The 21,853-nt window shown below is 41.9% G+C and overlaps 1 protein-coding gene and 1 long non-coding RNA gene across 5 annotated transcripts in view; both read right to left on the reverse strand.

The window, feature by feature from the left end:
* Window positions 1-4,488: 4,488 nt before the first annotated feature.
* Window positions 4,489-8,239, reverse strand: LOC143179898 (uncharacterized). 4 transcript variants are annotated; one of them, XR_013002042.1, is made up of 2 exons: window positions 7,759-8,239; window positions 4,489-5,055 (listed from the first exon to the last, which is right to left on the reverse strand). It is a non-coding gene; the product is annotated as an uncharacterized LOC143179898 (long non-coding RNA). The 4 variants fall into 4 exon arrangements; XR_013002041.1 differs by having other exon boundaries at window positions 4,489-5,062; XR_013002039.1 differs by having other exon boundaries at window positions 4,489-5,275.
* A 4,272-nt stretch (window positions 8,240-12,511) lies between these two features.
* The window catches only part of Dsx (transcription factor doublesex), an 86,279-nt gene continuing 76,937 nt past the window's right edge, over window positions 12,512-21,853 (reverse strand). Inside the window, exon 4 of the mRNA XM_076379324.1 lies at window positions 12,512-12,701. Coding sequence (XP_076235439.1) covers window positions 12,679-12,701 — 23 coding nt within the window. The 3' untranslated portion in view covers window positions 12,512-12,678. The remainder of the gene's footprint in view (window positions 12,702-21,853) is intronic.

A 21,853-nucleotide genomic window follows, 5' to 3' on the forward strand; every position in this document is an offset into this window, starting at 1 on the left:
GAGGAGGGTCGTGTCGGTAAATGTAAATTCTATGGGATCGATGAGGTGCTGAATTTGCTAGAGTTGTTTTTGCAACAGATGGAATGTAGAATTGTGGGAGTTCGTGTCCAACTGGTCTGAAATACCAACGAATGTGAAAGAGTATTGATTTTGCTAGGCCATCTGTGTCTGCACACGGTGGCTTTTAGAATCATGTTGCATCCAACAATTGGATACATTAGAGTCGGTAAAGCTACAACAGTTGTTTAATAGGGGGAAGCTTTACACCTTATGGGTGGGATTTCACGTCCGCAGGAAACTGCAGTACCAGCTTAGAAATGCATACGTATTTTTGCTTGGTAGAAAAATTTGCGAGGTCTCATGCTACAACTTGACTGACATAATATCGAATTTCAATTGATACTATTTATAGCCTGAACCACTCTCGCCATGATTACTTGTAATTATAGGAGTGAATAAAGATAATAATTTAGTGGGATACCTTGTGAGACACAAAAGTGCATTAAATGGTCGATGACAGACAAGTATACAGGATAGATCAAATATTTGATGGACTTCTGTGTCTTACCCTTGCCTTCTGAAATACCGACTTCTCTAAATGTCACTGGTTTTCAAGCGCCCTCAGCGATTTTCGAGCGGTGGACGTAGGAATCGCATCGTTTCCATTACTGGCGTTGATAATGCCAAGAAACAATAAAATATTGATTAATTAACTAATAAGTATTAATAATTTGCATAAGTGCACACCGTATGTAATTCTTATTAACTATATGTGTACCAGAAATTCTTGCTAAAATGATTATTTTATGAAAAATATCAATTGTTCGCAAAAGATTGTTCGCTAGATCAATCTCAAAATTTCTACCACTCGAAGAGCTTTTCTGATTGGTATCCCTTCTTCCTCGAGACAATATAAATACACCTGCAGGAGCATGAGTGTTTCACTCGCCGCGGCTGTTCCGGCTGGTGAGGACCTCCATGGGGATGCTGAAGGAACTCCTGGGCCCTGGGCCTCCCTGGACCTCGAACCATCCTGAGCCCCTGTTATTTGAATTTCTGCAGACGCTTTATCAATTTGTTATTAACTTATCAGGACACCCTGTATTTAATTTCGCGTCGATATTATAATTTGAATTCTTACCACTCATGGCGCTGCACTCTTCTTTCACTCGCAGTCGCTAACGTTGAGCGTGACACGAAAATGGTAATGGGTCTTTAAAGCCCCAAAAGCGTGGGACAGAAAGAAGCATTGCATGTCCTGATATCCAGTCTAATGTATGCTCGATATGATGCAATCTGAGTCGATAACGTCAAACTAAAGTTAAACACGAAATATCGTCGACAGTAGTATTTGTATCGACTGACCAAGCTCTTTGATCAAATACGAAATCTATAGGGCGCGCTCTGATACTGTTTGTCACAGAACACAACTTTTACAGTTATAGAAAAAAAATTGTAAATATCTTTTACAGAAAAGTTACTTCTCAAGAACTGTAATACTTTTACTACTAATAAAAAGAATTATGCATACTACTAAACACGTCAACAATTTTCTTGCTGGTATGATAAAAATGATACCTTTTTAAATGGAATATTAAACATTGAGATATTGACTTTGGATTATCAAATTCCAATACTTGCTTTGATTTTAAAATTATTTGTTTTCGTTATATTAAATACTCTTTTATAAGATTAGACAGACAGGAGAAAAGAATCGACAGCAATCTTCACGATTAGTCAATACTGCGACAACATATGAACGAATCTGTAAGTCGCAGTACTTGACTTCTGAATACATATTACCTGCTACCATTAACAATGAAATATATTTTACGTGCATAATCATCTCCCCGTATTCTGATTGCATACTAAATTTTTACGATTCCCTGTAATGATCCTCGACAAGTCTCGAATAATATCCTTCGAACTAAAAACGCGTCCTTAAAACAGAAAAGAAAAGCTACAACCCCACCTCGATCACATATTTACATATTTTATTCACCATCGATCCAAAGAGCAAGTCCCCCAATTTCGCCGCAATCAAAGTCGAATTCCCAGTCGTTCGACCGCCGATTTCACGTCCCTCCGCGAGATCGCGGCTGTATGGAAATCGCGGACACATCTCGCCGCAGTTTCTCGGCGATGTTCCCAGGTCACTTGAGGACAAGTCTTTTCTTTACATTCCGCTGTTTACGATCGGCCGACGAATAATATCACAATGTTTGCCAGATTCGGTTTCCGTTGCGCCCTAAACACCGTCCGCTCTCGTTTGCATTCCACGTTTTACGACCGGGCCAAATATAATGTCGGGAAATTTATTAAGATTGCCGCGGGTCTGATGCTGCGCCCGGCGTCAATGCTAATCGAGACACAAAAGATACCCTTAATCGGCCGTCGGCCAGCACCAGGCAGAAATAAAATCGAAGGATCCTTGAGAGGGCCGAGGAAACGAAGCTGGAGCGTGTAAACAGCTCCGTCTAACTCGGCCGCCGAGACCACGGATTCGATGCGGAACGATTTGCACGCGAGACGCCCCGGGATGGATCGTGGCACTTTTTTGCCACGGGGTCCCGACGAAACGTCCGTCCCGATCGGGGGCCGCAGCGCCTCGGCCTTCGGCTGCGCGATTTTTGCAGCGACGCGGAGGCCGCCACCCGGAAGAGCGCACTTGTGGTGATTCGAGTGGCCATCTCAGAGGAGAGGGGAGAGAGGAACCGGCCGAAAACTGCATCGAAAAGTTCGCCGGTGAGGTTATTGAAACCAGAAAACTGCATTATAATCTGCCTGGCTTGGCTGCAAAGTAGGTACTCCATCATCAGGTAGAACCGGTTTTTTCGGCCCATCCTGCAACCGTTCGAACTGCTACTCATTGCGTATTTGTAATCTTCGATCGGGGATATCCGATTGATTTCTATCTCTTTTTTCATTCGTTATCTCATCATTATCGACGCGCGACCATGTCGCAATATCTTGCAGCTTTTATTTCGCGTGTACCGCTTCGTTTTTTCGTTTCTCCTGTGGCTTTCTTTGGGAACCGGGGGCTAAGGATAGTCATTCAGCATTGATAGTTTTAATGTGTTCGAGGATTTGCATAACTGTGCAGGGTACGCTGCGTGGAACGTGAGGGACGTTAAAATGTATTTTCGGGTAAGATAGCATGTAGGTGGAAACCTAGGTACAGTACCGCTCATAAGTATTCAATCGGTGTCACATGTTGAGAAAAATACAGTTTTCTGTGTAGTATGTATATTGTGTACATTTGTTTCGTATTTCTATTACGTCTTAAAAGTAAGTATGTAATCATTACTGTAATTGTATCTCTAGCAGTAATTAATGGTTAGTCTAAGCAGTAAGTATCGGTTGCTACTAATAAATCTGTAACTTTTCAAACTGATGGAATCGTTCGATTATAAGCGGTACTGTATAGATTGCGAATATTTCTTTTTTAGCAAATTATGGTATAGAAGCAAGGCATAGGCTTGTAAATATTAATTATAATGTTTCTTACATTCTTACATCCCATAAAAGTCTCTCGAAAAGTTTGAGATTCTTAAGCTACTCAACTCAAGACGTTCACGAAACCCATCACTCTCAGCTCTCCCTTAAAAAAACCAATCTGTTGCCCAGTAGCGATCTCCCATTTTGCCATCTAATTTGTTACATTTAAACGAATTACGACACGTAAAAGGTTTCTTGAGATGCACGCGGCAATCCCGAGAGGAATTTCTACTCATGCAATCGGCGGTGGGAGAGGGAGCAGGCTACCTTTGAGACGCGGGCCTTTGTCTTTGGCAGAAAACGAACCGAGAAGAATCGATCGCGTGCGTGAAACCCTTCCCTGATACGGAATGTCCACGTTTTGCCATAATAACGGGTAGGATTCCCCTTGGCTGACGAACGCGAGCTTCGTACACGAATTGCGGCCCGTTCTCCATTCCGAAAATGAGAAGGCCTGCAGATTCTGCCTGAAACTGGAATAAGTGGCTAACAACGAAACTCTTTGGAAAACGAGATTATGCTGTTTAATAGCGAAGAGGTTCGGGGAGACAATGTGAGGGCGCAGAAAATGAAAGATATTTATATTGCGTGAGGTAGATCGGAAATATTTTTCAATAATTGTTAGGGTAGAATTAAATGAGTCCATGTCAGTAAGGAGGTCGATGTACTGGAAGAAAATGGAGGAAGTAGTGGTTTTGTGTTACCTTTGTAGGTGTCTTAATATGAGAGTTGGATACATTTTTATTCAGTATGTATGTCATTAAACGAATGTTCGTTCTTAACAAGTGACTAAGATTTGAATTTCAAAACTTTCAAAGTCGTAGGTATTTCAAAGAGCTCGAATTTTTGAAAGCCTCAAGAGCTCTCAAAATCTTGAATTCTTTTAGTAAGAGAAGTCTAATTATAATAGAATTATAAATGAAGGAAAATTGGATACAATAGAACAGAGGAATAGATTAAGGTTGAAGAAAAAATCCACTGAACCCCCTGAAAAATATCCCGTGGGTTGTACCATATTTATTTATGCATTACAATGTATCAATTAAGAGTACGCCAAATACACTGAATCCACGAATAACAGTATGCGCACGCTTCGAGTTCGAAATTTGCGCTCATTTTACAGTCGATTCTGTAACCCTCTCGTTCCATTGACCGTCTAATAAATAAGTGACAATCAAGTCGACCGATAAGAGTAAACAAATCACGTAGATTGGTTACAATAAACATCCCACTATCTATTCTTCCTCCTGTCATTTCGTGAGCCTTATTGGGCCCGTCAAGCCACTTTTACGTCAGACGTTACAAGCTGTAAAGACAAGGTATCGTTCGAACACAGTGCTGTAAAATTCTTGTCATGCGCGTCCACTTGTACACGTTGTCGTTTACACCTACCTAAACATAGTGGTGCAGAGGAGGGGAAGGTGAAGAAGAAACCCCTTCGTGACTGCAACACGAGGTTCCCTAGGCATTATGCCAAGTCCGTACTGACACAATATGTGCCATGAGACATACTCCAAAAGCGTTTAGGACTGTTAACCGAGGCAGACGGACTACCTTCTGAAAACTGACATCGTCAATAGCATATCTGACAATATTTTAAAATATTTATAATATTTTTCAAATCATTAGGAACATCCTCACATCAAACAACATCGTCAAGTACATCATACTTTGCTACCACTTTCCACCGTGGTCTTTAATTACATTCAGTTTATGCTTTCCAAATCAACGACTCACTGGTAGCAGCGAGGCTCTTTATTCCCTTCAACATATGCACCTAACGCAATAGAACACGGTAAAAGTAAGGGTAATTAAAATGAAGGAAAATAACCATACAGTAGCGATAAGCGTGCGAGGTCAACAGGATATACTCTTATGCAAATCTCTCACATTTCCCGAGACGAATTTAAATTAACGACTGTGCCCCGTGGCTGTACACGTTTCTTACTGAAATTTATCAATCTTTACCGCTATATCATTTATTAATTTCTATTCAAACATCTTCTATTCTGGTCAGAGAATCAACTATGTAATTAAACTGGTGAGAGTAAGTCAAATAGCCAAGAGTGGATTGTAGGTGGAGTACACTATAGACGTGTTGGTGGAGTAAAAGGAAATCAAGGGTTTTGTTCAGTCTCCGTTAAGAACTAAGGAGGTGGAAACAAAGAGAAAGGGAAAAAAAAGAATTCATTTAGGGAAAGAGACAACTAGAGAATATGTATAAATTATACTCTAGTTTTTCGTGGTATTTTACTTCGATTTTTGCTGAGAACTTGGGAGAACTAGGAACCAACTCACGAAGTATCCCAAAAATTATAATTCTCATTCTTAAGTCGTATCGCAGGTATTTTCTACTGTAAGAACCATAGAAGAGTAGAAAAAGCTTAGGCTAGACGTCACCGTACTTATTCGTCTGAGAATTCTCAAGAAACAGTGACTATCAAATTGGTGGCTGGTGTAGTGCATCAGGTAATCAAAAAAGTTCCATCACTCTTGAAGTTAAAATTAGATCGCTTGAATTACAATAAAAATTATGAATTTTATAAAAAGTAGAATTTCTATTTAGTTTTTTGAAAAATTTAATGAAGAATCATGTTTGACCTGTGAGTAATAAAAAATGTATGCAACAAGAACTGATGTTTTATTGATATATTTGCAAGAATCAAGGTTTGCCTCGTGTGCGCTCGCTGATGCACGTGTTTCCACGCGTAAACGAGCGTGACCACTGTGCCGGACACATATTTCACGAGACAAAATAGACATGCTACAGTTTCAGCTGTGACACTGTGCACAGTTTACGGTGACGAATAATTAGAGCTTCTAAGAATTACATCGAGGATGATTAGTGAGAAATTTGGAATGTTGTTTTGAAAGGAAGATATTAATACTCATTGATATTCTCCTTTTTCATCAAATTCTCTCATGAAACGTTATTCGAATATTCATCGTAACACTAATTTGTCATTGTATGACTTTCTTTAGCTCGTATGGGCTAAAGTTAAACAAAACTAACTATTAACGAACAAGTTGATAATTCAAAAATATTTAAAACATATTTTAAATCTTTCCATTTCGCCTCGAATATTTGAAATACAATCTGCACCACAAATGTAACAAATATAAATTATTATAAAGAGTTAACATAGATAATTCTAGAGAATGAAAGCATAGGAAAACACACGTCGACAATATTCTACGATTGGAAAACGATTTCAATTAGTGTAACTACAACATTAAAAAATTCTATCTTACTTCACGATATTGAACGCAAGTTAAAATCGAGTCGAACTTATTATTTGTTAAATACACAAGATTTTTATCACAATTTTGGGAAGTGTACACGATTCAAAATCACAGAAGTTCAAAGTACAAAAATTTCATTCAAATTTCATGAATCTGCGACATATGTTGAATATATATATTTTTTATTGCAACGAGACGTCTTTAATAAAACATTCACCAGAACTGCTCACAGAATGAAAAGAGGACATGTACATATGTACTTCCGGTGCACATCCTTCCGGAATTCAAAGAGATGCCTTTATTCGAATCTTGTAGCCCCCAATTTGAATATTTCGAACCCATTCATTGCTAAACGTTGCACACCTACCGTTCGTCATTCTGTGCGTCTTACCATCTGCGACCGCGTATGATTAAACGAATAATTTGCATAAATAATCAAAAAGCTAACATGCAAATGTTATACATTAAAAATACTTGAATGATTGTTGAACACAAATAGTCTTATATATTTATATTCGATATCTCCAACTAATAAATAATTTGAAATTTGCAACAAATTCCTGCTTCTTCGAAGCCTAAACTTGAAACGCAGAACGGAGCTACTTGTAAAAGATCTTATTATCTGTAAAGTGATAACACATAATTAAAAAGAACCTTATTCCATGAAAAAAGAAGAACTCTGATAATTTAGAAACAATGACCATGAGATAAATTAGTTCACCATTGTCGCATTTCTCATTCTAAAATGAACAACATCCGTCTTTATCAGCTTTCTTAAGATCGAACGAAGGTATCTAACAATAAGTAAACTTTCAAGTTTTCCAACATGCATGTTAAACGCACGTTTATTGTCTCAGTATAAGAGTGTTCACTTATTCATTATTTTATCGCGTTAGACAGAGATAACACACATTCTACCATTAGAGAATGCATAACCTCGCTTCATCAATAATACAAGAGAAAATATGTTATTAGTAAATACTAGGTCAAGCGAAACTAAATGCAACTTGCGATTACCTTTGACTCTTCCAATGATTCGCCGAATAAAGCCTAGTCAACATAAACTGACGTAACATCCTCTTCTCCCTTTGTGTCTTTTGCTAGCAATTGCTTTAAAACTGCATCCCCTTACAAAATTCACGATGGAAATGATCCGTCTATAATATCACATGACAAATAATTGAGACTTCTAAGATTGTCCCCTTCCAATTATCGAAGGTATAGAATACTGAACAACATCAAAGCTAGGAGAATCAACCCTTAGTCGTTCCACGATGCCTATTTCTTGTTCATGGTTATTTCGTAACTATCACAGCGTTTCACCCCCTATTTCACGAAAAATTTATCAGTGAATATTTTATTAGACAAGTTTCTAGATTCGAATCGATTAGTTATCGTAATTTTGTCTTCCATGTCTCTTTCAAGAACAGAACACATAGAAGTATATTCTAGAAAAAAATATTGTATGGATACGAAGGGTTTGAATACAGGAAATGAGAAATTTAAGGGATGATTCTAGAGGTCAGAATAAGAGAAAATTAAATATGAGACAGGTGTTTCTATGATACCCAATGCTTTTTTCAAGTATTTATAATTAACAAATAGACTCAATCACAATATCGTTATTCTTCGTGTTCCATCTCGTTTTAGTGTTCAGGATCACCCCTTCAATTCCCCTCTACTTGCAGTCGGTCGCTGTATATTCATAGCAGGTCTGTCCTCAGGGTTCAGAGAGTCCCCGCAAGTTTTGCACTTTCTGACAAAAGGCCCTAAACGAAGGAAAACAACGCCAAGCGGTTTGAGTCACGCACGTTCGGCATCATGCAAAGATTCTCGCGTCTATTGTTGCTACCGTAAAACTCCCTCTAATGAAGAGGTTTCCTTCGCACTGGGCGGTTTCGTCTTTTTGTTAGGCCCATCATGACACTTTAACAGCAATTGGTCTGAAGTTAACTGCGTCTGGCCCTCGAGGAAACGCGCTACTACCGCTTCCGGCACAACAGTCGGTGACACGTCAGCATTCGCGAAGTGGGACCAATGAAACACCCGCTCCAATTGTGTCTCTACCCTGGTGAGTCAGTTATTTCAAGAACTCCTGCTTCGTTTCCATCAGGGGTATCCAAGGCGTGTTTCAAATTTCAGTGGAAGAATTCGAGGAGCCTTTAGAGCAGCGCTGTCCAGCCATGAGGCTCCTTATTCGCCTGTTCTCTATTCCAGTTTTTTTAAGTTACTAATACATACGCTATTCGTAGAGTTTGAGCTTTCTTGGTGACATAGACATTAACCTATTTGTAATATTGTTAACTAACTAACGTAGTGTTGCGTGATTTATCTGACGATGGAAACACCAAAAAATTCCTTGAGCCCTCGCTTGGACAGCGCTGGGATAAAGTATAGAGATCATGTGGAATAGAGCTGTAGACCTTGAAACTGTTGATTTTTGGAACGTTGTTCTACTCGTGAGCAAAAAGAAACACTCTTGTTCCTGGGAGCCCAGCTGCAAGGCTAATAGAGTGGGAACTGCAGTGAAGAGTGAAGTGTGATTCCAAGGTACGTAGTGGGTACAGTATTATCTTGATACTAGCTCGCGATTTGAGGCCTGTTAAGAGCTTTTAAGGGATAAAGAAAATTCGTTTTTCAATTCAGTTTTCACATTAGTGACTTGAGGTAGAATTTTCGAAAGCAGGGATCAAATGAAGTAAAAGGACTGTCCCAATTAGATACACGTGTACTGTCGAGGTTGTACCGAGACAGAACGCTGTATTGACTCTTTCTAGACTTTTTCTCCATGTGACTATTGTACCTTTATTTTTGTTGCAATCCTAAGTTTTTCTCATATAATAAAGGACACTATTGACAATCAGTAAAGCACGCTATGTGTATTTGGTAAAAATATTTCCACAAACTGACCTCTCTTACCTCTTGCCTCAAGCAGTCACACTAATAGGAAAAGAGTCCTTCTATAAAGACCTTGACATAAAGAAAAGAGTTTCCCCTTTCATAAAATAACAACTATTCCCATTCCTCGTAGAACAATCTCCACAGTCTCGCTACGTTCATCCATCGAGCCACAAAAAACACTTCACACGTATCTCAGGATTCCCTGATATCCTCTTCAAGGTTCGTCGACACTCGCCCATCTCTTCCGCTCGGGAAATCGCGGGTGTAGCGCGAACCCGATTCCTGTCTGCAAATTGGCCCACCGGAAGTCGTGGCTGAACGAACGATAAATATTCGACGCGCGCATACTCGTTACCGAAACGCAAATCCATTTAAACGGGGCGGGTCATTAAAGCCCCTGGTACGGTAATAAGCGATCGAGCTTCGCATCAGATTGTTACACAGAACGTGTTCCAGCGGTACGAAAAAAAGATGAAAAAGAGCGGGGTGGTGGAGAGGAGACAAGAGGAGTGAAGGATAAAGTGAGGGGGAGGCATTCTCCCTCTCTTGGTACAGAAAAAAAGAGGTGGAGTCGAGGCAGCGAGGGAAAAAAAGGGAGGGAAAGAATGAAACAGCATATCGAAGAGACAGGGCCATGGTGTTCTTGTTTGAAAATTAATTTGCCGCGAGATGGAACGACCAGTTTTTAAGCAGACGTTTTATTGCGCCGTATCGCGCAACTGACATATCCGCCAATTTCTTGATTGCGCGAGCACGGACACGGCTCATCGAAAGTCTTATTCCCAGACTTTGGGTGGACATGTCATTTCTGTGAAACCGTGAAGACGCTGACGCTAGAGCGCTGTGAAAAGCATCCATGAGAACATTTAGCTAATAAACACGTTCCTCGTGAACTGTTGATCACGCACGATTCGTAAAGTCAGAGGAAGGAATATTCGCTCGTTACTCCCGGGTGGAGCTAATTGTGTGGGATTCATTTTGGCTTACTGTGAATCAAAACTGTTTCAGTGGATTTTGGTATTATTGCGGTTGAAATATCTAATTTATTTTTAGAAGGTATTAAGTAATATAGTTGCAACGACTCGAAATGAACCCTGTAGTATGAAAGGCTCAACTTTCGAAAGTCTGTTAAAGATAGTAACATTTTTCACTGGTGTTGGACGTGTGCCCTCTGGAACCAGTTACAGACAAGGGAAGGATCTGAGGTGCACCACTTTGGTGTTAGCTTGCTGCTGCAAGATGGCAGCATGCAAGTCTCTGTTGTTGATAGTAGACACTTGGCTAAGCTTCAGAATAATTTCTATCAGTTATTTTGAATTTGAGAATTGTTCTAAAAATGAAATTCTAAATCGCAAGGAGACACGCCAGAACTATCCCTTGTCAGCTAAACAGAACCCACAGACAAACAATGTGGATTAAATTGAGCTGCACCAATTACACACAAACGCAGTGAAAAAACATCCTGAGCTACTATCAGAAGCATGTCGCCAGACTAATCAATGAAATTCATTAAACAAAACTTCTATTTAATTCCACAGATGGAGAAGTCTCCGATTGTCTACAGTAGATAAGACAAAGCAGCGACACGCCTGCAATAATCTCACAGGATATTTTTCAGTGAGATATACATTCAATTCTAGCAAAGAAACTGTACATTTTCAATATCCACGCTAACAAGTGTCTACGACCTAAACCAAAACGCACATGGACGCAATCACAATAGGCCGAGTAGCTGAACATGTCCGTGTCCAAGCAGACCCAACTGCCTAATCAAGTTCACCCTCGAAACATCAAACTCCTTTCCACACACTTAACCCACTTCGTCCCCAATTGGCTGCAGAGTTTCAAGATCTAGTTTCAGCACGTAACCCATCAGTTGATCCTTCGCTCGTCGCTTGATCACTCGCTCGCCTTCTCTAACCGATTCATTACGCGACATCGAGTACATCGAGATTATCGTCCTGATCGGTGAATCCAGATTGGAGGAGTCACGTTACACGTTTCTCACCGTGGAAGGGGCAGATAGGAGGGAGGAGAATCATTATCCAGGATCGCTTGGTACCGCGTTCCATGATCAGGGATCTTCATGGAATCAACGTAAGCTGTAGGAAGCCAGCTTAGGAAGGAGAAGAGGCTGATGTTCAAAGTACCTAACTCAGAGCCATCATGTGTGTCGACATCATGCATGATCACCGCACACGGCACTTGATCACCGACATGACCATCGAGCTCGTTCACAGGCGACTGGATATCCCAGCAACCGGTCGACATCGGCCATCTCCTTTATAATCGAGACAGAGCACAATTCGTCCCCTTTGATTTCACTCCTGGCCCGAGGATAAGTAATAGAAAGAAACAAACGAAAAGGGAGAAGACAGGAACAAAAGGCGAAGAAGGTCAAAGCAAACGGAGGTGATTCGATCGACGAAACGAAGGATTCATAGGCTGAGGACTGGGTCTGGGCTAAGTCTGGGTCAGGTACCAAGCTGGACTTTCTCCGTGGACTTCACAAACCAATCACTATGTAAAGCGTTCAGGATCTCGACCACACATTCTCTTCCTGCTGGTCTTTGCCTGTGTCTCCTCCTAAGAAACTCTTCGTCGCCGCGTAGAGTCTTAAAACATCGTTGATGGTTCTCGATGATCACCTCGACTCCTCCACCAATGGGAACCTCTCCTTGAGAACCAGCGACTAGGAAGAAGTTGGACACTTGCGCTTGGCACGGTCTGACTCCGATGTTCCATGAATCGAATCTTCTTGCGCTGGCAGGAATCACCCAAGTGGACCTGGCAACGTGGCCCAAAGCTATTTCTGAGAAGTAAAACGCTTGCGTTCCGGTTAATCGGAAATTTCATCCTTTCATGCCATTGGGAACGTTCAGGGATGACCAGGAGAAGGAAGAGTGAAGAGCTTGGAGGAGAGGGTTGCTCCTCCAAGGCGATTCATCCTCGCAGACGGAGTCGATTCTTCTCCCCTGGCTTCAAACACGGCGTCGTTTCTCTTTGGATTCGACCTGTTCTTCCAGCCGCTTTACTTCACCGACTGGTCGGTAATCGATCTGAAATCAGAAAAAAGGTTGGCCTGCGGTTAGCGATGTGTTACATTCTGTGCATAGGGCTTGGGAATCGCGTGGAGTCACGCTTTTGCTTCACTTGGAGCAGCGTAGATCACTTCTCGGGTCTCCGTATACACGGTTCAATGGTATTTCAATTGTTCAGTCGTTTACCGACAACTTTGTTGAACACTCTGCGAAGTGTCCTGAGACGACAGCAATATATGTATACTCGACCGCGATTTAACTTGACTGAGGTACGGGATGAGATTCGAATTACCTTCTGTCGATCGAAGCGATTTAACTCTTGTCGAGTGGTTTTGTTCTCAATTAGTCACAGTGAAGCTGACCACATTGAGATGTGTATGTGTTGGGTAAAAGAGAACTGCTTCACTGGAACTGTCTTTAGAAGTCCTTCTTGGGGGCATGCTCGAAAAAGCCAGAATATCTCCGTCACACAAAATTTAAAAAAAAAAAAGAAAAAAACGTTCCTAGAGTAAAATAAACGAAGCTTCGCAAAATTGTCGAGCAGTTCGAATTATTACATCACCCTCCCCCATGCGGCAGCCTCAAAGAAACCCAAACGAAGGTAAAGAAAAATACAGAAAACCAGTAGACGAGTAGACTTTAAGAAACGCAATCGTTAAACGGTCGCGTGGAGCCGAAACGATCGGTAATGACGTCCATTAAAGCGAGGGAAAGGTAGCAGAGAGCCGCGAGGGCGGTTTGAAATCGCTGTCGAAGCGGGTACAGGAAACGAATTCGAAGTTAAGTTAACGACCGGCGTGCCGGCTTATCCGGCGGATATTAAATCTGGTAGCGAGACATTTCTCATGCGAAAAGTTTGAGGGCGCGCGAGGACTTACCGCGGCGCTGACTTGAGCCCGCGAGGGGAAGGGTGCGCCGAGTGGAGGAGGGAGCGAAAGAGGTCGAAAGGTGAGGAAAAAGGAAGAGGAGGAGGTCGGGTCGCAAAGACGACGGCGAGGAGACGTGTGTCCCAGGGGGGGGGACGGGAGAAGGGGGAGCAGAGAGAAAGAGGGAAGAAACGCGAAGGGGGTATATTATGCTCGCTAAAGCAATGTTACCAACTCGAGAACTGGCGAACTAGCCGACAGTAAAATCCATTTTATGTCTCCCTCGTAAAGCCAGTCAAATGAAACCCAGACTTAGTTTTCATACGTGCATCCACCCGCCATTCACCCAGGCCAGACCCGGTTTCCTGTGCTCCGCCAAGGGTCGTCGCTGACTTTTTCGAAAGTCTAGACACGCCGGTTCCTCTTCACGGCGCGCGATTCTTATCCTTCCTCATCGGGGGTCCTTCCGGCCGGTTTCATCTGTCGATTGATATTCCTCAACGCGGATGGATGAAGCTTCCATACGTCGACTAAATGATTTGAGCGGGATATCGAACTGTGAGGGGATGGAGATGGGATTATTGGCTCTTGTCTTTCCAATTTTTGTAGTAGCAATATAACTTGTATAGATCCTGAGAGTAAATTCCAAGTACGGTGGACACTGTACGGTCACAATGTAGAGTAGCTTCTAAAGTGGAACTTCAGTCTAGCTATTCTTATATTGATCAAGACTATCTTATTGTAACCAAGTTTCTGCAACGAATGGATTTCGTTTCGCCGATCTATACGAGTGTTCGTACAATTTACGTTCGAAGGTTAATTCTGGGATCCGACGAAGGTGACGCAGAACGCTTTCAATCGAAATTGAAACATCTCGTCGGCTCCTCAAAGCTACCCTCCCAATACAGAAAATATATTCAAGCTAGGGACAGGGGCTAAAATCGAACAGTGGAAATCCTAGTGAAGCGAAACTCGGCTCAGCACGGCACTAAAACCTGGCCGCGTCGTAAAACGTGTCTCGTAGACATACGTCTCGAAAGTATCGCAGCGATAATGGCCGAACCCCCATCCGTGTGGAATAGACTTCCAGAGGGTTTTCCCCGGACATCTCGAATCTCTCTTTGCTAGAGCTCTTTTAATCGTCGTTCGTGCCTGTCGATACCCTAACCGTGACTAAACGATGATCCCCCGAAACCGATCCGTGATTACACATAAACATGTCGAAATGGAAACGTGGAGCCGAACGATTTGCAAGTTAAAGACTCGCCGAGAAGAGGAACAATTTAATTAAAGCTCGCGACATTCTGGAATCTGGAAATAAAATGAGATTCCTGAAGCCGTGACGAGGCGGTATCTAAATGTAACTTTGAGTCTAATTAGTGAGAAGGGGTGGTCACTCATTCTAGAGGCTCCTAGACATCATGAGATTCTCAGGAATTTATGGCTTCACATTTTGCGGTTGAGGGTTTTCGAGGCTTCAATCGAGAACATAAAAACAGTAGGAAAAATTGATACACTATATATGCAACGTTATCTTACTCTCCTTTTAATTAAAAAAGAGAGAGAGAAAGCAGAGATATAAAATAAACAATTTTATTATTTTCACTTGCCATAAAACAGTGGGACAAACAAACTCCCCCAAATAGAAAGAAAAATTGAATCAAGCGAAGAAGGGCCCCTAGGACACGAAGAAGGGTTGAACGAAGAAGGAACGATAGAAGAAACGATGGCCAGTTAATGGGACTCGTAACGAGACTCGTAACGCTTACGCGAGACGACCCCATCAAATGTTACACATATTTAACCCATCGACTCGTATACACGGAATATTATTTCCACTCGTAAAGCGAACCGCCCGAACGATCGACTGTTACTTTGACGCCGCTTTCGACCAGGAGGAAAGACCACCAAGCATCATCATCGTTACTCCCGTTCCTTCTGGAATATACCGACGCATTCCTTCTGTCCTGTTCTAGCTCACGAACTTGTTCCGCGGCTTTACGATTCGCCTCATTTTCATGACTTTCCAGCGCCACGAAAGACGAGACATGTTTTCCTTCTTCCCTTTTTCCTTCTTCTTAGCGATGCGTCGGGGAACGATAAACTTTCCTCCCTACCTATTACCTACTACGATGCCTACCAGAGGATCCAGGTTTCTTACGTATTGCAATTGGTCGCAATCTTCGGTGCTTGTCGTTAAGAATCTACTATGAGACGGTATAATGAGGTGTGTGATAGTACGGTACGAATTCTACAGTTGCAATTAAGATCTCGGAGGATGTAGGAAATCTGCTTCTGGGATCAGTTTTCTCAGAGTTTGAATTCTTAAAGGGGAGGATAACGAGGTAAGTTAGGGTGCAATCACAAACTCCGATTTTCTGAAATTGGAATCACGCTTTTTTTATACTTTTTTGTTTGAAAGATAATTTTATCTCCTTCTTTTTCAAATTTTCAGTACAATGAAATATCACTGTTACATATAATAACATTGCAATCAAGATCTGAGAGATCCCTTAAATTGCAACTTCGCCATCTCCAGCGATTGACGCGAAAGATTCCCAGATTTTCTTATCTTATGCATCGATTCAAGACGCCGGGCAGTTGTGCTAAAATTCCAAGAGTTAAATCAAAGCTGCGTCACTCATCGTCAAAGGGTTCCAACGTTGAACCAGCCCGTAATTACAAAGTCGTAAAGGAGCCTGAAGCCTATCAGTGGGAAGGAGACAGTCGTAGCAGGGAAAGACAGTCGTATCTTCGAGCAAAGAGAGGAGCAAGAAAAGCCACAGACACCCATCGATTCACGATTCATGTTCCATTCTTTCGAGACGACCTTCTCTCGATTGACCATGGGGCGCCTCGTAAAAGTATGATTTACAACTATACGCTGCCTGGCAATCTCCTTAGCCGCGTGATACCTCTCCGCCACGCGTTCCCTATTCTCATTTGCCGCGTTTCACGACGAATTTCAGCGAACGAAGAAAACGGTATATTTACTGGTGAATGATCATCGGTTACTGATAGGGTTATTAAACGTAGGAGGGCTTGTTAGGGGTTTTCGTTTAAAACGGTGAACGGACCACCTCGGTTATCCGACCTAATTGGTGGACCTGTTGCGTAGACGATTGAACCTGAAGAATGATTTATTGTTCGGCTCGAAGGTATGGTGTATCCTCTAGGCAGAATTAGTAACACCATTCAAGTGTTAAGTGTGCACACATGTTTCATTAACTTCTTCAAGGATGCTAGTGCATATATGGATGTTCAATTGGCTTTGAATATTGCTGTTGTTTAGTAGGTACTTAATGAGACATCCTATTACATGTAAAGAAGAATTGTTTAATGAATTTGCTACTAAAGAAGTTGGACTCTAAATTAATAATAGGGAAATTGTAACCTTCTGCTACCAGATTCGTAGAAGTTAAATATTTTCAGGAATTTTGATTTTCCAGTTCTTTTTCTCTGAAGAAAAGAAACGTAGATTACACTAATTCTGTAGCTAAAAGCGAAATATAAAATCACAAACTCCTACACATCTCCATCACATCCTTCTACTAAGTATCACTGTTCACGTGATCGAATGTTAAGCTGGACATCGTTCTGACAGCCAAGGTTCAGCTCTATTCCTGTCTCGAACAGGCTAAACCAGAACTAGTACTCGGTATACAAGGTGCACCCAAGACGCACCTGCAGAACTGTTTTAAATTTATAGCGGATAATAAGCTCCTCCCTCCTTCCACAAATATTTTTAGCGAGTTTCTTTATCTTAGTTACATATGCATAGTAATGTATCTTTTTTTTCATCGATTGACATTGAGCAATAACGCAAATCGCAATTGATTAAGCTGAATTTCTGTATTTAAATTATCCTAAGTTTCTGCTGTTTTGATTTTTCATTAATATTCACAGTTGAACTACAGATACTGAACCAATTATTTGCAAGAGCTTTTAGCACGCAGAGCATTCGCCAGAATTACTTGTATTCTCCTGCTAAACGATTTCGAGTTAAACAGTCTCGAATTCAGACCGAAGGAAAAATCAGGACATCCGAGTATATCCTGGACGGAACGATTGGACAATGATCCACTCTCAACAGAGAAGTTTCATCCGACGGATGATCTAGGCAGATTCCCAGACGACCGCTCGAGAAGTCGTAAACGAGGTCTAAGGAGAGGAAGACACATCCAGGCACGTAGCTAAAATGGTAACCGTTCACAGTGGTCACGGACGTGGGTGGGTGGAGGTTTATCGTTCGCTGGTAAGTGCTTCGCAGCTTCTCACTTCTACCCCGTTCGCGTTTTCCGGGGCTAAAGGGTGGGGGACCATAAAATCACCGCGAATACTTCAAATAGTACTTATCTGTTATACGCGGGGATCGTGATAAGCTCATCTATAGGGTTGATTCCTTGCACGTCGTTTCTGTACCTATCAACGTAAATAATGAGCCCATTAGAAGGACCTCCCTTATTTCTTGGAATATTCAACTCGCCCCTGTGAGCTTCTGCCACACTGAACTGTAGAATTATTCGAAAAACCCAAGTATTTTTGTACGATGAACAAAAGGCATGAGAAAAACGAAATCTTGTATTAATTCACTCTAGGTTTTGTCCACAAGTAGTATATATCAAAAATAAACTGTAGATATGTCAAAAAGGTAATTAAGATTAGGAATCGTTCACTCGAAAAAAGCATTCAAACGTTTTGACAATAACGTTTCCAAAGCTATTATCGTTGACATATACTACTTACTGAAACCAGAATTAGAGAAAATAGAAAAACACCAAGCTCGAGCCTCTCTTCACCGTTTAGAATCCTCCTTCTCTAACTTCCGTCTCAAACACTGAACTCCCATAGCTAAAATGTAGCCCCTATCTCGACGAACAGCCAACAAAGAACAATGCAGCAACGTTCTACCATGAAACAATCTCTGGTACACTGTTCAGAAAAAAAGGCTGTTGCTCCTCGGAATTTGGCCAGAGGATAAACTGTCGGGCGATTCTCGTCGTGTCTGAAGTAGACACCGTGGTAGTTGCGAGGACGCGAGGGGGTAACGAAGTAGACGAAGAGGAAGGTCGAAGGAGGAACCTGACAAGCGGGCGTGCAGGGCTTTAGCGGGGACTGACGTTTACGGCTCAGAGCGGTCGACCTAGCGCCAGTAAAACTTGAGAAGAAATACAAGCGAAGTCCGCATCGACAGTTAAAGTCATACGCGCGAAAATACAGCCGGGCTTCTATGAAATACGACGTCTGTCGAGCGGTTACCTCTCGGCGAGCTAAGCCACCGCGGGGTCCACCCAGGATACGCGCGTCTCGTTAATGAAAAGAACCCCGCCTTCTACCGATCTCTCCTCATAGACGATAATCGAGTTCCATGGACGAACCAGAAGAATATGACCACCCGCGTGTCAACGGTTCGACCCATTTCCTTGGAGACGAGATGCTCTGTTCCAGATCTGTCGATGCCTTGGCAATAGCAGGACAAGACTAAGAAAAACTGTGAGTAGTGTTTGTTAAAGCGTGTTTTGTGAAAGCTTGAGGTTCCTTGAGATGAGGGTGTCTTATAAGGAATATTCATCAAAACTCGTGGTCGCTAATTTTAAAACACAGCAATTCTGTACTTCAGAGCCAGACTAACCCAAGTCCATTTCCTTCAAAATTAAGTGTTTTACAGAATCTTATTACCTTCTCTTCGTTTTATTAGAATAATAGGTATTTAGTTATTAGTTCAGCTCTTCTGAAGAATAACAAAAAAGGACTTGGGTCACGTTGGTTCTTAGCTACAGAACTTCTCGTCATTTAATGTCTCTCTAACATTAAGCTAGTGAGATTTAAGGGATCAATTTTTTTCTACTATCTAGATTTCAATAAAGAGAGAGTGAGATTTTTTAAGAACCTGACTTATGTTTTTTCTTCGTATAGCCACAGTTATCTAGGGATGAGTCTTCTTCAGCCCAGCATCGATGCTCAGAGTCCCACAGGAGCGAGACGTATCGAGAGCCCAAAGTGAGCGTTTTCGAGGGATATTGTGTCCGTCGTGATCTGACCGAAGACGGTGCCTAAGGTCGACCGGAAGACGTCGCTACCCGTAACGTCCCGGGGCTTCATTAAGGATGCAATATGGCGAGGTTTTTGCCGGGGCAAACGAAGGGAGCTGTGTAAGCGCGCGAGAGCGGTCGGCCGCTTTTAAAAAAGTTACGACGAGGTTTTATGGGGGTTTAATTGTAGCCCGCGACTGTGGTTAGAAAGTAGTAAAACTCCTTTTGCCAGGCGAGCCCGGCCTGTTACACTGCTTAACGCTGCGCGGCTGTGGGTTCTCCAGCTACAGTACGCGAGGAAAGACACGACGATGATGAGGAGAGGATGAAGAAGAACCGACGCCGGCTCACGCACTTCGCCCGCTGTTAATTATTGCTTTGTCTTGGGAATTGCGCCTCCGTTCTTAGAGAATAGGGCCGACGATCGCCGTCAAGGCCGACTGTACACTTTCGTATAACATGTTCCCCCACGTTGTAATTACTTTCGGCGAATTCGACGAAATCTCCAGGCCCTCCTTCTTTTTTATAATTCGATGGGGTAAGTATCCCCCAGTCAACGGCCATACTCCCTTTATCGACCAACTGGTTTTATCGCTTTCTTCGCTAAGATCGTTCCCTAGCTAAATATATTTCACCGCTGCAAGTCCAAATTCAGTTACTTCAAGTTTAGTCGATAGCTCGATCGTCAGTTATGGGGTTGATCTTAGATAATCTCTGGTGGGGTTTGAAAATTGATTTGGATTAAAAATTGTATTGAAAAGTAGAGACAAATTCCAAAAATGTGTAAACTCTTAAAATACAGTTATTTCAAGGATTTTATATCTTCACTCAAGACCCATCTTAAAAACTTCATTACTCGAAACATTTGATTTTCAATAGAGTTTCATTTTGGATAATATCGAAAATCAATCACTACTCTCCCTGCAACAAATGAATTTACAGCAAGGTGTATACTTGTCGAGAGGCCGGAAAATGCAAATTTACTGTGTTTTTACGACACCCTTACGCAAAAATACGCAGCCACAGAAAAACGTTATCGCGTAGTACGGAGAGAACGATTAGATCTTTACTATCCATACTTGTACTGCTGAAATATGCGAACCCGTCTCTTGTCGACCGTAGCACTTCACGATCGCCCCCTTAAAGTGTTCGTAGAATATTCTTTGCGCTTGCAGTTGTAAATCCTCGGTTAGCATGTTCGAATCACGAGAGAGAATTTATACACCCCAATGAAATTATCCTCTATAAATTAATGATAGACATTCCCCCTCGTGTTATCATTCACTGGCCTGGATTTCCTTAAATGTTCTCTACTTTTTTTTAATACCATATCTGATCGCTTCAGAACTATCATTTCCATGCTTTTTCATTCTGTAAGGGAATATTTTTATCCCTTAGGTCACGGAAATTGAATTTTTTCCTCTATACTTTTACAACCATCATGAAAACATAGTAGGTACAGTACACATGAACATTTATGGAGTTTAAAATTCATATCTGCGATTTTAGACCACGTAATTGCAGTTTAATCATTTTCAATCGTAAACTGAACTTATGAGAGATTGAAAAACTGAAAAATTGTATCACGAGGGATTCTAAAAAAAAAGTTCAATTACTATACTACTTAATATTATTAAAATTAAAATTCTACTTCCAACAGGCCAATCGTAATCACAAAAATTGAAAAAATTAATGGCTACCACAAAATGAACCCAAAACAGCGATAAATTACTCCTGCTCCTTCAGACGATCTATTTTCAACAGAAAATCAATTCCCTAAAATAAAACAGTGTTGCCTCTGAAAAGCTCCAAAGTCATTCGAAAATTTCAATTCCATTCAAACATCTTGCCACACTGCCGCAATCGGTTACCCGAAAATTCAGCGCGCCAGAAACATTGATCCGCAGCAAAGACACAACGTGACCCCTTTTCGATCTCAGGAGGGATCTTACCCCGTCGAAAGACGTCTGAAGCGTTTACGAGCGGACCCGCGAATTCCGGTGTGTTCCGTCGCGGGATCACGCTTGTTCCGCGAGCCACGAGAGACGATTTCGACTTTGCTAGTGCCTGTCGCATAAACTCCGCTGGTTTACTACACGACAGCGAGTAAAATAAGCCAGGAGTCAGGGGTGCGACTCACTTACGACTCCGCGATGACGGTTGCCAGCTGAACGACGGCCGAGATGGAGGAGAACAGGAAGAAGAAGAATAAGAAGAGGAGGTGGAGGAAAGACGACGAGCAGAAAGAAGCAAAGCACGACGGGACGGATGG

Source organism: Calliopsis andreniformis, chromosome 5 (assembly GCF_051401765.1).
Source record: "Calliopsis andreniformis isolate RMS-2024a chromosome 5, iyCalAndr_principal, whole genome shotgun sequence".
Taxonomy (NCBI): Eukaryota; Metazoa; Arthropoda; class Insecta; order Hymenoptera; family Andrenidae; genus Calliopsis; species Calliopsis andreniformis.